Source organism: Camelus ferus, chromosome 18 (assembly GCF_009834535.1).
Source record: "Camelus ferus isolate YT-003-E chromosome 18, BCGSAC_Cfer_1.0, whole genome shotgun sequence".
In the NCBI taxonomy this organism is placed as follows: Eukaryota; Metazoa; Chordata; class Mammalia; order Artiodactyla; family Camelidae; genus Camelus; species Camelus ferus.
Window position 1 is genome coordinate 15,797,363 of NC_045713.1, and position 14,090 is coordinate 15,811,452.

At 60.9% G+C, this 14,090-nt stretch overlaps 1 protein-coding gene across 7 annotated transcripts in view; it reads left to right on the top strand.

Annotated features, from left to right (window-relative positions):
• Positions 1 to 12,034, top strand: part of MGRN1 (mahogunin ring finger 1) — a 44,966-nt gene extending 32,932 nt beyond the window's left edge. For 2 of the 7 annotated variants that reach the window (XM_032461099.1, XM_032461096.1), the window contains exons 11-17: positions 283 to 392; positions 4,155 to 4,381; positions 4,959 to 5,058; positions 5,376 to 5,421; positions 6,728 to 6,826; positions 9,027 to 9,071; positions 10,458 to 12,034. In XM_032461099.1, coding sequence (XP_032316990.1) covers positions 283 to 392; positions 4,155 to 4,381; positions 4,959 to 5,058; positions 5,376 to 5,421; positions 6,728 to 6,826; positions 9,027 to 9,067 — 623 coding nt within the window. In that variant the 3' untranslated portion in view covers positions 9,068 to 9,071; positions 10,458 to 12,034. Of the gene's footprint in view, positions 1 to 282; positions 393 to 2,585; positions 2,652 to 4,154; positions 4,382 to 4,958; positions 5,059 to 5,375; positions 5,422 to 6,727; positions 6,827 to 9,026; positions 9,072 to 10,457 lie in introns of all 7 variants that reach the window. The other 5 variants (XM_032461092.1, XM_032461095.1, XM_032461097.1 and 2 more) reach the window with 3 other exon arrangements.
• Positions 12,035 to 14,090: the final 2,056 nt, after the last annotated feature.

Consider the following 14,090-nt stretch of genomic DNA (forward strand, 5'->3'; position numbering starts at 1 on the left):
CAGCTACATTCACTGTCTGGTGTACAGTCCAGGGTTTGGCAGGTGAGAGGCCGGCTGTGCCCTGCCTGCCACCCCTAGAAGCTCTACTGGAGCGGAAGCCACGCTGTCTGGGCCTCGCCTTTCTCCCTCCCTCCCTCCCGGGGCTGTTCTGCCTCTGCCTCGGAAATGTGGCTTGTCCTGGGAATGCTGGGGGGTGGGTGGGTGGGGGTCAGTGTCCCTGAAACTTGCGGGTCTCGGTGGTGCTGTCCCGTGCTTGACGTGAACCCCGTCATTCTGCCGCAGCTTTCCGGGCCCTTCTGCAGATCCGAGCGGTTAGGAAGAAGCCTGGAGCCCTGTCCCCCATCTCCTTCAGCCCTGTTCTGGCCCAGAACATGGACCACGACGAGCATTCTGTAAGTGCCTCTTCCTTCCCGCCTTGGAAGGTGTTGGGGTGGAGAGAAGAGGGGTCTGGAGGAAGCCCCTGGCCATCATGCAGGCCCCGCTTTCGTGTTAGGACAGTGTCTGGCTCCTGGTGGGGTGGGTTGGTCAGGAGGCCCTGGTGGTGTGGCCAGGATGGGGCTGTCCAGGCTGTGCCCTCAGGGCTGTGCCATGCCAGGACCCAGACTGTCTGGCCAGCTCCCCCGCTTGCCAGCTCTCTGGGCCTCTGGCTCATTTGTCCAGCAGGCCAGGTGTGGTCCCAGCAGGCAGCTGTCAGAGTGTTGGGGTGATGCAGGTCGGCCCAATGAGCCCTGGCTTCCGGGATGCTGCTGCTTCTGCCAGTAGCAGATCATGTGATGCAGGGGGCCTTCCTTGAGTTAGAGCCATGCTGTCTGTCACCTTCACTCCACCAAGCCGGGCAGCCAGGGAGACTCTGTGCTCTTGGGGAGTGAGGTGTCCTCCAAAGGGTGACTGTGACATCCTCTGCCCACTCCTGGCCCACCTGTCTCCTGCCTGGGTGCACAGGAGGGCACCCGGCAGCCATCCACTTGGCTTGCTTCCCAAGAAGCTGTGTGTTAGACCTCACTGCAGCAGCCGAGGAAGTCAGACTTGGGCCTCAGAGACCTCGAGAGCAAAATGGGCAGGGACACAGAGACAGGGAGGGAGAGAGACACAAATGCAGAGAGACATGGAGAGAGGACAGGAGACAGATGGGGGCGAGGTTAGGAAGGGAGAGCAGAGAGATGGTCCAACAGGGAGAAAGGAATGGAAAGAGACACACACAGACGGGCATGGGGGCTGCAAGGGTGGACACATGGGGGCAGAAGGACTGAGGACGGACGTGGGGCCGGCCCGGCTCGAGCTCCCGGGTCCCAGCTGGCTTTGAGCGTTGTCAGCCAGCAAGCCCGTTTTCTTGGCTCTTGATTGAGGTTGTTTGGATCTCGTGATTCTTAAAGGCCCTGCCAGCTGCCTGAAAAGGGAAGAGAAGCAAAGCCCTTGGGTTGGCACAGCCACAGACAGGCTCCTGCACTCGGCCAGCGGGGGTGGTGTGCTTGGCCCAGCGGTTCTGAACATGAGGTCTTTTAAAAGTCTGGGAATTTTGTCTAAGACAGATTTCTGGCTTTTCTCTCAAATCTGAAGGTGTGGTCTTGCCACTGGATGGGGCAAAGTTGCCCCTTGGGGTTGGGGTGCCCATTACCTCACTTCCCCCCTCCCCTGGGCCAGCCACACTGTTTAGCCTCCTGGGCCCCTGTTGACACCAGGCCCTCCAGCCATTTAACATTAGACTTGGTTTCGGAACAGAGCAGACTTTCTACAACAACACGTTTTTGGGGGAGAGGGGACTGGCACTGAGGTGTGATCTGCCCCTGAGGGAGGAGTCTCACTCTAGTTTGGAGGAATGGGCCTGGGTGGTGGGGTTTTATTGTTGCCTGTGTGCTCCTCTCCCGGTTTCTGCCCTGGCGTCTGAGGGTCAGGCAGGACCCTCCTGTGTCTGTCCCTCTTGTCCTGAAAGCCGAGGTGCCTCCCACAGTGCAGGGCAGCCTGGGGCGTGGATGGTAACCTCACACATGCCAGAGGGCCAGCGCCCCCTCTCTGGAGTCTACGATTCCAAGTAAATGGCCCTGTTCTCTGCCATGCTCCCTGCACGAGCAGCCTCCCCGAGGTCCCAGGGAGCCCAAAGGAAATGTTTTCTCTAGTGAGTCTGTTACGATCACTACAGGGTGGGGGTGATTGGGGGGTTTAGCTCCACTTTTAGGAGTTAGACTTGGTGATAAGTAGATGAGACTGTGCTGAGCCTCAAAGAGGTGTCCAGGGCCTCAGGGTCCCTTCTCTGTGTCCAGTGGAGCCCACATGTGGGGAGGACCTGGCCACTTCCATGCCCAGCCTGTCCAGGACCTGCTGCTTGGGGTGACCCAGACCAGGGTGGCCCCCAGGGATGGAGACCAACTCTTTTAAGAGCTGCTTGGATGTGCAGGCCCAGCCCACCCAGGCCCTGAGGCAGAACCAGTGCTTGGCCAGGTCCCCGTGATTCAATGTGTTGAATTTGCAAAGCGCTGGCTCACGGCATGCCCAGAGGCCAGCGACCAGGGAGACCCCATCCAGCCAGCACCAGCTCCAGCGCCGCAATGGGGTGGCAGCGGTAAAACCTATGATTTTTATCTTGACAGTGTCCCTTTAAAAAATCAAAGTCGCACCCTGCCTCACTGGCCAGCAAGAAACCTAAAAGGGAAACAGTAAGTGTGTTCGGCCCCATGGCTCCGTCTTTGCCCCGCGCCCTCATCACTGCACCAGTGACCAGTACGGGAAGTCACTCTCACCCCCAGCTCACGTGTTTGGTTAATTTAATCTGTCAAATCCACTCTCCCCATTCCCAGTGTCTCTGCCCAGGAAGGGAGTTTTGTGGAACAAGAAAAGCTCAAGGTCTGTCGGCAAAAAGCCAGTCTCGCAGCCCCGCCGGGCAGCAGCGCCGGCCCCGGGCACCCCTGCTCGCCAGCTCTGCTTCTGCCCATGGTCTCCTGAGCACCCTTGTTTCCCTTTTTCTTCTTGCTGGCAGTGGGGTGACGGTGGAGGTGGAACTCAGGCCGCCGCTCTTGTGCCCACAGCATCCCCGTGCTTCTTGTCCTGCATCCCTGCTCTGCGGGCCACACTCTTGGTTCTCTCCCACTTGCCCTCCATCCCAGGGAGCAGGCTGGGGCCAGGCAGGCCTCTGCCGAGCCCCAAGCCCCCTTGGTAGAACACAGAGGGTCAGGGTCACCGAGGGTCAGCTGAGAGAGGGGTCTTCTCCTTGTTTCGAGGGGCGGGAGCGGCTTTAGAGTAATTATTTGCCTTTAAACTGAAGGCCTTTGGGAGTGAATGCAGGGGACCCAGGGGGCGCTTGCTGGGGGCAGGAAGCTGCCCCCCACAGCCTCCCTGTTCCCCAGGGTCACTCTGTCACCTCCCCAAAAGGCCAGCTGGGCAGGTAGGAGCCCATGTAGAGAGCTGCCCTTCACCTTGTTAATGAAGAGTGAGGGCAGGTGGCCACCCTGCCCAGTCCCATGGTGCCCGAGGCCTGACTGACGTCTCCCTGATGTCTCCACTCCCCCTTTGCTTTAACCCTAAAGCAAGGCTCAGCCTATTGACTTGATCCACTCCCAGAGCGGGCAGAACTAGTTCTGAGCAGGGTGTCCATTAGATTCACCCGGAGTACGTGTCAGCCCTGCGGCTGCTTGTCCCAGGCCACGGGGCTCACAGCCCGGCCGGGCCCCTGTGCCAGGCAGGGCTCCGCAGGCAGGTCCTCTCCGGCCTGGATCACGCATTCCTACTGGTTTCTCCCACCTCTGCCATGGCTTCGCTCCCCTCCTGCTCCTGCCACTCCTCCCACTAACCCTCTCTCACTCTCTGCCCCAACCAGGCAGGAGCAGAAAGCCAGGTAGGGGCTGGGGTGGCCTTCTGAGTGCTCTCTTTCCTTCCGTCCTGGGCACCGACTGGGGCACTTGGGCGTCCAGGGCTGCATGCTGCAGCTGATGGCCGAGGGAGCCCTGAGCAGGGGTGTCTGATGCTGCTCTGGACTTCTTGGCACCCCTTGAGGGAGGGGGGTATGAGTCCCTAGAAGGCAGAGTGGACAGGAAGTGATCAGAGAGTAGTTCTGGGGAGTAGACCCTCCCTGGAACACAAGGTCAGTGTCTGGGGCTTTGTCACTGTGGGCAGTGGGCAGGGAGCCTGATCGGCCAGTCCCTCACCTGCGCTTGTCCCTGCAGAGCTCTGACAGCATCCCGCCCGGCTACGAGCCCATCTCCCTGCTCGAGGCGCTCAACGGCCTTCGGGCCGTCTCCCCGGCTATCCCCTCGGCCCCCCTTTATGAAGAGATCACCTACTCGGGCGTCTCGGATGGCCTGTCTCAGGCCAGTTGTCCACTCACTGGGATCGATCGGATCATGGAAAGCAGCCACCAGAAGGGCAAGCCCCGGAGCAAGTCCCCTGACAGGTGAGGCCAGGCCAGCATGCCCCCCAGGAAAGGTGTGTGGGACCCTCCAGGTACATATCACCCTTGTTTGTGACCCTGAGGTTGGGCCCACCTCGCTCGGTGATTACAGGGTCCTCATCACTGATCAGTGACCTTCAGGGCCACACAGTAAGGGTCAGTTGTGGTCCCTTGGACACTTGGAGGTACCTGTGACCAGCCCTGCTGTTTAGTCTTTCCTCACATGCGTGCTGGTTTTCTAGAAAAGTGTAAAGGAAGTACAGGTTCTATAAAACCAGCCACCGGCCCTGAGCCTTATACGTGTGGCAGAGACTCCGAAGATACAAAGGGAAACAGGAGGAAACATGGGGACCTCTCCTGCTGCTTCCCCAGCGCCCCCACCCCCAAGGCTCTACCCTTTCTCTGGAAACAGTGCCAGGTGCGGCCTGTGGGTGCAGGTGGCGGGCCTCCTGTTAACACACACACGGGGCAGGGGGTGCTGTTCCTCAGGACTGGCACACTTCCCTGGCTCCCCCAGGGCCTTGGCTTGGGTGGGGTTGGCGTGGCTCATCCACTTGTCCTCCGCTCTCTCTGTCCCCAGCACCCTGCGGTCCCCATCGTCCCCCATCCAGGAAGAGGACAACGCGGAGGCTCCGCCCCCGCCGAGTGGGGCTGGGCTGGCGCTGAGCAGCTCCCCCGAGGTGAGGCCCCCACCCACGCTCCTCCGTCCTGCCCTTGTTTCTTCTGTCCCCACTGCCCGCCTGCTGTCCTCCGGACCCTGGGCCCCGCCCTGCCACTCCCTCGCGAGTCTGCGCTGGCTGCTGTGACTTCTGCCAGCATCGGTGTCCTCGTCTGTGGGGCGGAGCCCTGCGGAGGCTGCAGGGGGCGCCGCGGGAAGCATAGGTGGTTGGTCCTGGCCAGCGTGTCCGGGACTGGACTCACCCTGCAGCCTTCCCCGGAAGCCCGATGCTGGGCTGTCAGCTCTGGGGCTCCAGGCACGTTCTCCTTTGTTTCCTAGAGCTTCACCACAGAGGAGGTTGACGAGACTTCGTCCCTAAAGCAAGGTAAGCCCTCTCCTCCTGGGGCTCTCGTGCCCCGGCCGGGGAAGAGGCGGGGCCTCCGGGGCTCTCTGCAGGCTCCTTCGAGCTGTGCTGGCCACCCTCCTGGGGTCACACACTTCAGTTCCTACACGATCTCACAGAGAACAGCCCCTGGCCACTCCTGGTTTTCCTTCCCTACCTGTCTGTTTAGTGGTAGCAGCTCTTCTGTTTCCCGCCAGGGGTGTCCTGCCCGTGCCCACACCCCACGCCCCGTGCACGTCCTCCTGGCTCGGCCGCCCAGCCTGGCACAGCCAGTGGCCAGGGCGAAGGGGTGCGGCTTAGCCGGGCCCCTCTCCTGCCCGTCCCCTGTGCAGAGGGCCTTGAGCCTCTCTCCTCAGCAGAGGGCTTAGCACATGACGGCCCCCCGGGGTCCAGTCCCAGCTGCTGCTGCTGTGCACTGGCTCTGAGGGGGGATGACCCCACCTCTGCATAGTGGGGCATGAGGTGCCTCCCAAGCCTTCCTCTGCCAGTTGGGGAGATACTGTTTCTCTGCTGTCACGGTCCCTCCTCCCTGTGCTGGGCTGTTGAGGAGGCTGAGGCTCAGGGTTGGTGTCAGCAGAAGCCGAAGGCCCCTTCCCTGAGAGTCAGAGCCAGGAGGTGGCCACAGTGTGGTCAAGGCCCCCAGAGCAACCTGCAGCTGCTCTGTGGCTGTGACCTTCTCCCTGCCAGTGGCCCCTGCGCTGCCTGCAGGTGTGGGCAGGACCTTGGGCCTGGGTGTGAGTGTGGGCACCCGGGGCAGGGTGCCCACCCAGGTTGGGGTCTGCTCTGGGAACACAGTGCTGTTGCTTCCTGCCCAGCATGCAGGGCAGGTCGCTCTGCCTCTCAAGCCTCAGCTCCTTCACCTGCAGCCAAAGCTCCTTCCCTCCTGCACGTAGTGCATACTGGGACCGAGGGTCTGGGCCCCTCTTCTGCCCAAGGGGATGCCCCACGAAGACAGTGCAGGTCCCGGCTGAGAACTGATGTGTGAGGGAGAGCAGCCGCACATGTCAGGCCCCCTGCTGCAGGCGTGGGGGCCAGAGGGCTGTGCACCCCACCTGCTCATCCAGGGAGAAGACAGTTAAATCTGTAACCGTTCCGTGTTGTCTTTTAAACGAGGGTATGTGACCTTTTTTTGTATAATAAAAACAAAACAGCCCCATGCTGAGAGGCAAGAGAGAAAGGAAAGAAGAAGAAAACAGAACATCTGTCTCTGGGTCCTGGGAGAGCAGAGGGGTGAAGGTGCAGTCCGGGCCCCAGTGGCTCAGGTCCCTGACTGCCCCCTCCTCTGCAGGGAGCCGAGTGCCGTCCATTGAGAACGTCCTGCAGGATGGCAGCCCTGAGCCCTGCAGCCGTGGCCAGCCGGGCGCACCTGCCGACATCTACCTGCCAGGTGACAGCATTGGCCCATGGTGTCGGGGGGGACGTGCGGTGGCTCAGCTGTCCCCATGGCATGGGGACCTGCTGTCTGCTTAGGGAGGGGCTGGCCCATGGGGAGCCCCCTCCGTCTCCCTGTCTCTGATCCTATGCTCCTTCTGTTGACCTGCAAAGCACGGCCAGGCCGGGGTTCCATAGTCACCTTGCAGCCCCTGACTCTTGGGGGCAGCACTGTTGGCTGAGACCCCTTTTCACCCCGAAACCAGCTCAGCCTTGGGAAGGCGGAAGAGGCTTCTTGTTTAAAGCCAGGCAGGCAGATCTGGTCCCACTGCATCGCTACCTTTCTTCACCTGTGGGCTGTGCCCGGTACCCCAGCAGCAGGGCCCCTGCCACAGGCAGCTGCAGACAGAAACCTGCCTGCCCGCCCCAGGTTTGACAAGGGCCACTATCCTCCACCACTGGCTGGGGGAGCTGACAGGCTTCATGGTCCCCGGGGAAGGCAGCACGTCCGGGCCAGGGTGCAGGACACAGGCCAGGGCACGAGGTGTGAGCAAGGCTCAGGGGCATGCAGGGCCCGCTCTTCCAAGGCCTCTGCTCAGGGCCCTGTGGCCTCAGCTCTGCTCTCTGTTCCTCTGGGTCAAGATCCTCAGTTTCAGGGCCTGGGCCCCAAAGACGGGGGACAGGCACTGGGGGCTCTCAGACATTTGTGCCCGGCACCTGCTGTAACATCCCATGAGGTTCTGTAATCAAGATAAAAAGCCACGTTGCCCTCAGAGAGCCTGGCTCCTGCCTTGTGACTGGGAGACCCCTTCTCACCCCTGATCGGCCCCAGGAGCCACCATTGCCTGGTCCCCTGGTCTGGGCTTGAGAGGCTGTGACATGCTTTGGTCTGAAAGGGCCTCTTGTCCCTGGGCTTCTGGATGAGCAGTGGCCTGTGCAGACAGAGGGTCCAGTCAGAGGACAGGGGGTTACCAGGTGTGAGAAGGGAGGGCAGAGATTGGGTCACTGACATACAAGAGCCTATCCAAAGGAACCTATGGTGAAAGCTGTGTCTGGGACCTTAGATAAACACAGAATTCCAGCAAGTTCTTTCAGACGACTTAGTATTGCATTATGATGAAAACCTGGGTGGGAGCAGAGGGTCAGAAGAAGGACTCAGCTTCCTGGAGCCACAGGTGTGAGCCCTGCTCCTGCAGGGCGGCCCCTGGGTGCGGCAAGGGGCACCCTGACCCCACACGGCACCCCTCAGCCCTCTAGTGGCCCGCGGAGCATTCAGGTGTCAGCAGGTCAGGACAGGCCACAACCAACTGGCCCAGCCCACAGGTGAGACCAGCACCTCTGGCTCTGCCCCCAGGCAGGTGTCTCGGGCTTCCTTTAGCGCCGCACTGGGAGCCGAGACAGTTGGCTGTGGAGGTGGTAGAGGAGAGGTCGCAGGGGCCGAAGGCCGGCCGTGGGGCCTGATGGGGCGGCAAGGTCGGGTGCCAGTCACGGCTCCTGGGCTCGGCGCCGGCTCAGCGCGCTGCCCGCTCTGCAGGGTGGTGCTCATTCTTGATGTCAGAGCAGAGAGGAGGCTGTGCCGTTCCATCCTGCATCCGCTCCCCGCGAGCACAGCTGCTCAGCACCTGGGGCCGGGCAGGGGTCCTCGTGGTCGCGCTCACCTCTTGAGTCACCCACGCCCACACTGGCGCCCTCTGTTCTCCTGCATTTCTCCCTTAGCGGGAACCCTGCGCATCTCCACATCTGTGTGTGTGTGTTTCAGAATAGGGGGACACACTCGGTCTCCACAATTGCACAGCGCCCCCTGGTGGATGGAGCGTAATTAGTAAAGCTAGTGTCCCCTGTGGATGGGAAAAAAGGAGGTGGGAGGAAATCCATAGAACGGTGAAATCCTTAGATGCGTGGCATCCCAGCAGCCTTGAGGGTGGTGGCCCTTCCCGGACCTCACCCTCCCCCGGGTTCTGCCGGCCCCTACACGTCCCACCCTGGGCTGAGTTCCTCTGCACAGCACTGAGCCCAGTGCTGTTTCTCAGCACTGTTTTCGGCGTGTCTTTTTTTCCGTGTCAGCACATCTGTTTGTGCGGGCGTTTGTTTCCACTGTGTCCTGCCCACCCCCAGCCCAGCACTTTGTCCTAAAGCCGGTGCCTCTGCCCTGGAATGTGCTGGCCCCTTCGAGCGCTTTGCTAACCGAGCTTCCGTCTCTCTCCTCCTCTGCACAGCCCTGGGGCCCGGCTCCTGCTCTGGTGGTTTAGAGGAGTAAGCTGGTACGTGATGCCTTCACACAAGTGGCGGGGGCTCTGCGGGCGGCCTCTGCAGGATGCCAGAGAGAGGACCCCAGCCTGCCCTCCCTCTCCTGCTCCTGCTGGGGTTTCCTTCCCATTTTCCGGGCTCCTTCCACATCCATGTCTTCTCCAGGCCCTGGATTCTGAATTCAGAGCTCTCCAGACACCGCTGCGGAGGTCCCCTGAGAGGTGGTCCTGGGGGTCTGATGTAGGCTTTTAGACCCAGAGGATACTCCATCTGAACCAGGTGACCCAGTCAGGCTCTTGCAGCCTCGAGGGTCCCCAGGATCAGTGATTCAGCCCCCAGCTGAGACCCTGCTGTGGTTGACAACTAACCTGTCCCTCCACCTACCTCTGGAACCTTCTGGAACCCCAGCACACTCTGATGTCTGTGAGGTGGTCTTATGAGGTGGTCTCCCCACCTGACAGGGAGGTGCCCTCTCCCCAGGCAACCCAAACACGTTTTTACAGGAGGCAGTCCCGAGAGTACCACCAGAATAGGCAGATGTGTCGGGGACCCCCGCCCCTCCTTCAGGTGACGTCAGCCCCTCCAGGAAGTCTGGTGATGAGAACCTGGTGCCTTGGTGGCCGCACAGGCCTTGTCTTACTTGAACCTTTCTTGTGACGAAGCTAACCCTCTACTGAAGTAGGACCCAGCACTGTTACAAGGGTGGTCCCAGCCTCAGCCACGGGAGATGCTGAGTGTTGCCATTTATGTAAAACTTCCAGAAATAGGAAGCAGGTCTGACTCAGCCACCGAGAACTGCATGGCAGAGCTGGCTTCCAGTGAAGAGACCCTTCACAGAGTCGCCAAGTGTCCGTCACAGGCTGTGGGGGGCTGCTTGGTTTGCCATTTGAAGCTGCCCTGGAGCCCTGCGTGCAGGTGGTGGGCGGCCCTGGAGGTGTGCCGCCCCCCCTGCTCCCTCCCCGCTCCACCAGGGACTGGCTCCTCCCAGCATCCTGTGAGCGCTGCATGGAGTTGACAGGAAAGGCCTCTGAGGAGGGCAGGCTGGGGCCCCTGCTGGGTGCACCCAGGTCCCAGCCACTCCCCTCTGCCTGCGTTGGCTGAGTTCCAGCCCCTATTCCAGGGGTAAAATCGCCACAGAACCGCAGCTGGTCAGAGCCCAGGAGCATGAGTGGGTGGGGAACCCAGGGGCCAGCAGCCCCAGGCACCCCATTGCCTTCAGTTCCAGGGCTGCGGTTCTGTTGCTGGCACCCAGGGGTGATCTGCTCTAAGACGGACAGGCTGGCTCACTCTGGCCACATGGCAGGGCTGCTGGTGGGAACCCAGAGCCTGGCGGTAAAGGGAGCAGTGAGGCCAGACAGTTAAGCCAAACACGACCCTCCTCTCTCTCTCTCCCATTGCAGGATGGTCCACCTCCATGGAGACGCCCTGCAGCCTCCACGCCACCGGGCCCCCTCGGCCTCCACTTGGTGGCCCCAGTCCTGACGCCGGGGCCACTGAGCTGACCCCACTCTGAGAGCCTGGCCAGGCTGGCAGCATGGAGCCCTCAGCTCCTCAGACTTTGCCAAGAGGTTGCCCGGACTCCAGGGTGAACTCTGGCCTCTCCTGTCTGCACGCCCTCATGGTCACTGGCTCCAAGGGGCCACGTGACCCTTGATTGAAGAGCACAGTTGACTGTCCCCTCTGACAACCCCCGTTTTTTACGGTTGACATGTTTGTAAATGGTACAAGATGAAGGACAGTGGTTTCCTGTGCTGGGAGCTGAGCGCGCCAGGATCTCTCCCCAAATGTCCTCCCCACATGCAGCCTGGATGGGCCTCACCCAGCCCAGGGGGTAGATGCTCAAGAACTCAGCAAACCCGAGAGTTTATTGGCAGGTGAAGTGCTATCTTCCCAGGCAGTGCCAGGGGGGCCTTGTGGGAGGGAAGGAAGTGCGGTCTGAGTCTCACTCAGTCAATGAAGGAAATAGTGCCTGTCCCCTCCCCATGTGCTCAGACTCCCTCCCTCTCCCCCTCTCCCAGCCCAGCACCCTGCCAGGCCAAGAGGCAGTGAGGCAGGTGGGGTCTGGCTGTTGTCAGCAGTTGTGTCCAGGGGCCCCTCTCTGAGCCCCACACCTTCTCAGAGGCAGCTTTGCCCACATCGGACCCTTGGGGTGGGGGGCCCCGCTCGGCGCTGCTGTCCACCTGCCCACCTGCCTCAGGAGGGCCTGAGCGGCTCTCAGCTCCCTCTCTAATGGCACTTCACATTTTTCTCTGATGTGTTCTGTTTGGGGTTTCTGCATTCTGACCTGCCTGGGGGCAAGGGTCCCATCCGTGTTTTGTTTTTTTTTTAAGATAAACCTTCTGGGCAACAGAAGGGCAGAGGGGACACTTGGCCCTGATGCCCCCAGGCGAGAGTGGCCCCAGCAGGACCTTGAGCCCGGTGGGTGGGTCTGCAGCTCCTGGGGTGCGACCGCTTTCCTGGCAGGAGGGAGACGGGCCCACTTCCCAAGGAGCTGCCCTGGGCAGGACGGTTCTGGGGTGGCCGGCAGCACAGCCGGAGGCCTGTTGAGTGGGAGACTCGGGGGTAGACAACTCCTCTTCTCTCCAGTTGAGCCTGTGAGCAGAGGCCACACTCGGGGCAGCCTGCCCTGGCTGCTGGCTCCCTGCCTCCCCTCCCTTCCCACCCACCATGTGCCCCTGGGTGCACGGATGCCAGTACACGCACACGTACAGCAACACACACACACACACACACTCTCTCCCTCTCTCTCCCTCCCCCCCCCCTCCCTCCCCACACTGACCACTTCCCTCTCCTCACACCTCCTCAGCAGCCAGTGCCCTGGCCTCTCACTAACGGTATTGGTGCCAGTAACTCTGAAGGACGGGACGCAGACTGCCCTGTCTTGGACTTACATGTGCTATCATTTGATGTACTCTGATTGGCTAGTTTTTGTTCGTTTTTAACTGTATATTTATAGTAATAAAATCATGCAGCAATACCCTGTCCAATCCTTCGTCCGTGCATAGCACCACAAGACCGAGGCTGCTTCTTGGTTGGGAGGCAGGACAGCTGAGTTGTGGCGGCTCTGACACCCTCATGGCAGTGCACACGCCCCCTTGTGGCTGCAGCCTCCGTTACCTCGCATGTAAGATGTCGGTGACCCACGACTTCCAGGAAGGCGTGAGGACTGCTGGTTATTACTCTTGTGGTCATTGTCATGATGTTCATTGTTGGGTTGGAGCAAAAGGGAGGCACCCTTGGGACTTGACTGTGTGTCCTGAGCAGGTGGGAGAGCCCAGGGCCTCCAGGTGTGTGAGTCGCTGCAGCCACACCGCCTGCATCCCACTGCTGTAAACTGAGTGCCTGCTGTGCCTGCAGAAGGCAAAACGGGCAAGGCGCCTGGGTGTCCTGGTCAGTGAGACACCACACAGGTAATCCAAGTCTCCCCAGGTCTTGTTACTGTTAAGAAGAGTCAGCAGGTAATGAGACGAAGTTAATTTAACCTGTGGTTGGGGAGGGCTTCTCTGAGACTTTTCGGCTGAGCCCTGAAGGATGCTAAGGAGCTGGCCCAGAAGAGCACCCCAGGCAGCCGGCCCAGCAAGTGCAAAGGCCCAGAAGCAGGAGTGGGCCTAGTGTGTCCACCAAGTAGCTGAAGCATCAAGAGTCGGGGGCGGTGGGGTGGAGACACCCTGTGGGGGCAGGCAGAGTTTTAGTCTAGGAACAATCACAGGTTTCCAAGCAAAGGAGCAACTTTCTCCAGCTGTCACGTGAGGAACGGATTGGCAGGACAGGACAGGTTTGGCTGCCAGGATGCTGGAGCCCAGCCGGGGCCCTCTGCTTGGCCTGAGCTCCCCTGCCTGGTGAGCAGGGAAAGGCTGGCGCCCAGAATGCCCACTGCAGCACTGTTCGAACCACTGCTGGCCAGCGGGGTCCCTAGCTCTGTTGTAGACATCGTTTCAAGCAGCCTCCTTTGGTTCCCCCAATGCAGGCACTTAAGGGTGGAACCAGTGTTCTAAGCCGACTTGTCCTACGTCAGGGAAGGCCTGCCATCCTTGCTGGTGCCTGGGTCTGGCATGTCCTGGTGTGGGAGAAGGGCGTTTAGTGCCACATGGGTTCTTGCATGGGCTACACTGGCTCTCCCTCCTCACTGTCCCCAAATGACCCAGCTCCTTTATTAATAATGTCTATGAGCTGGAGGCAGGGTCCTTTCTGAATGAGCCCTTCCCCTTGCTGACCTCCCCGGAATCTGGCTTCCCCTGCCAGCTGTGGTTGCCCCAACTGAGCCCTGACCCCTGGCAGAGAGCCACGGTGGGGGAAAGGCTCCCTCTGGGTCCTTACTCCCCGTGGACAGAACATTGACTCTCCTGACAGAGCACCACCTTGGACCCATAAGTGAGCTTCTGGCAGATCCTGCCAACCCTTGCCTGCCTTCTGCCCCTCTCGCCTCCTGCTCGGTCCCACTTAGGGCAGCCTTCCCTGTGCCACAGAGCTTACTCTCACTGCACCACTCTCCCAAGGGGCTGGTGCATGAGGGGCACCAGAGCAGGATTCAGGGAGCAGCCGCACTACTCTCCCTCGGACAGTTTCTGATGCTTTCAGAGCCCCACAACTTCATTCCGCAGTTCAGAAGCCGGGTAAGTACCTCATGCCCCCTTCCCTGGAAGCTTCGAGGCTTTCTGCTGCGGACATTGGGTAGGAGATGGTGGGACTCTAGGGTGGGATCCTGGTTCTCACGAACTGCTGGATGCCCTCAGGCAAGTCCTGTTCGTCTCAGTGCCGAGTCCGCACTTGGCTCCCGCCAAGTGGGCTGTCGCATTGCATCCTGGCTCCTGTAGTTTTAGGGAAGTGGTGGGCGGGGCCCGCTCGAGGCGCGCGGCTATTGGGTGGACGGCTGGGGCACGCACCGCCCTTTCCCTTTGCGCACGCACATTCCGCCTTGCAACGACGCGTCGGAGAGCTGCGTTAAGCTGTGCCCTGATACACGCCAGCGATTGGTGGGGAGGCGGGGCTCTGGTGCGCAGCTGCCCGCGGATTGGCCAGGCGCGGCGGAGGCG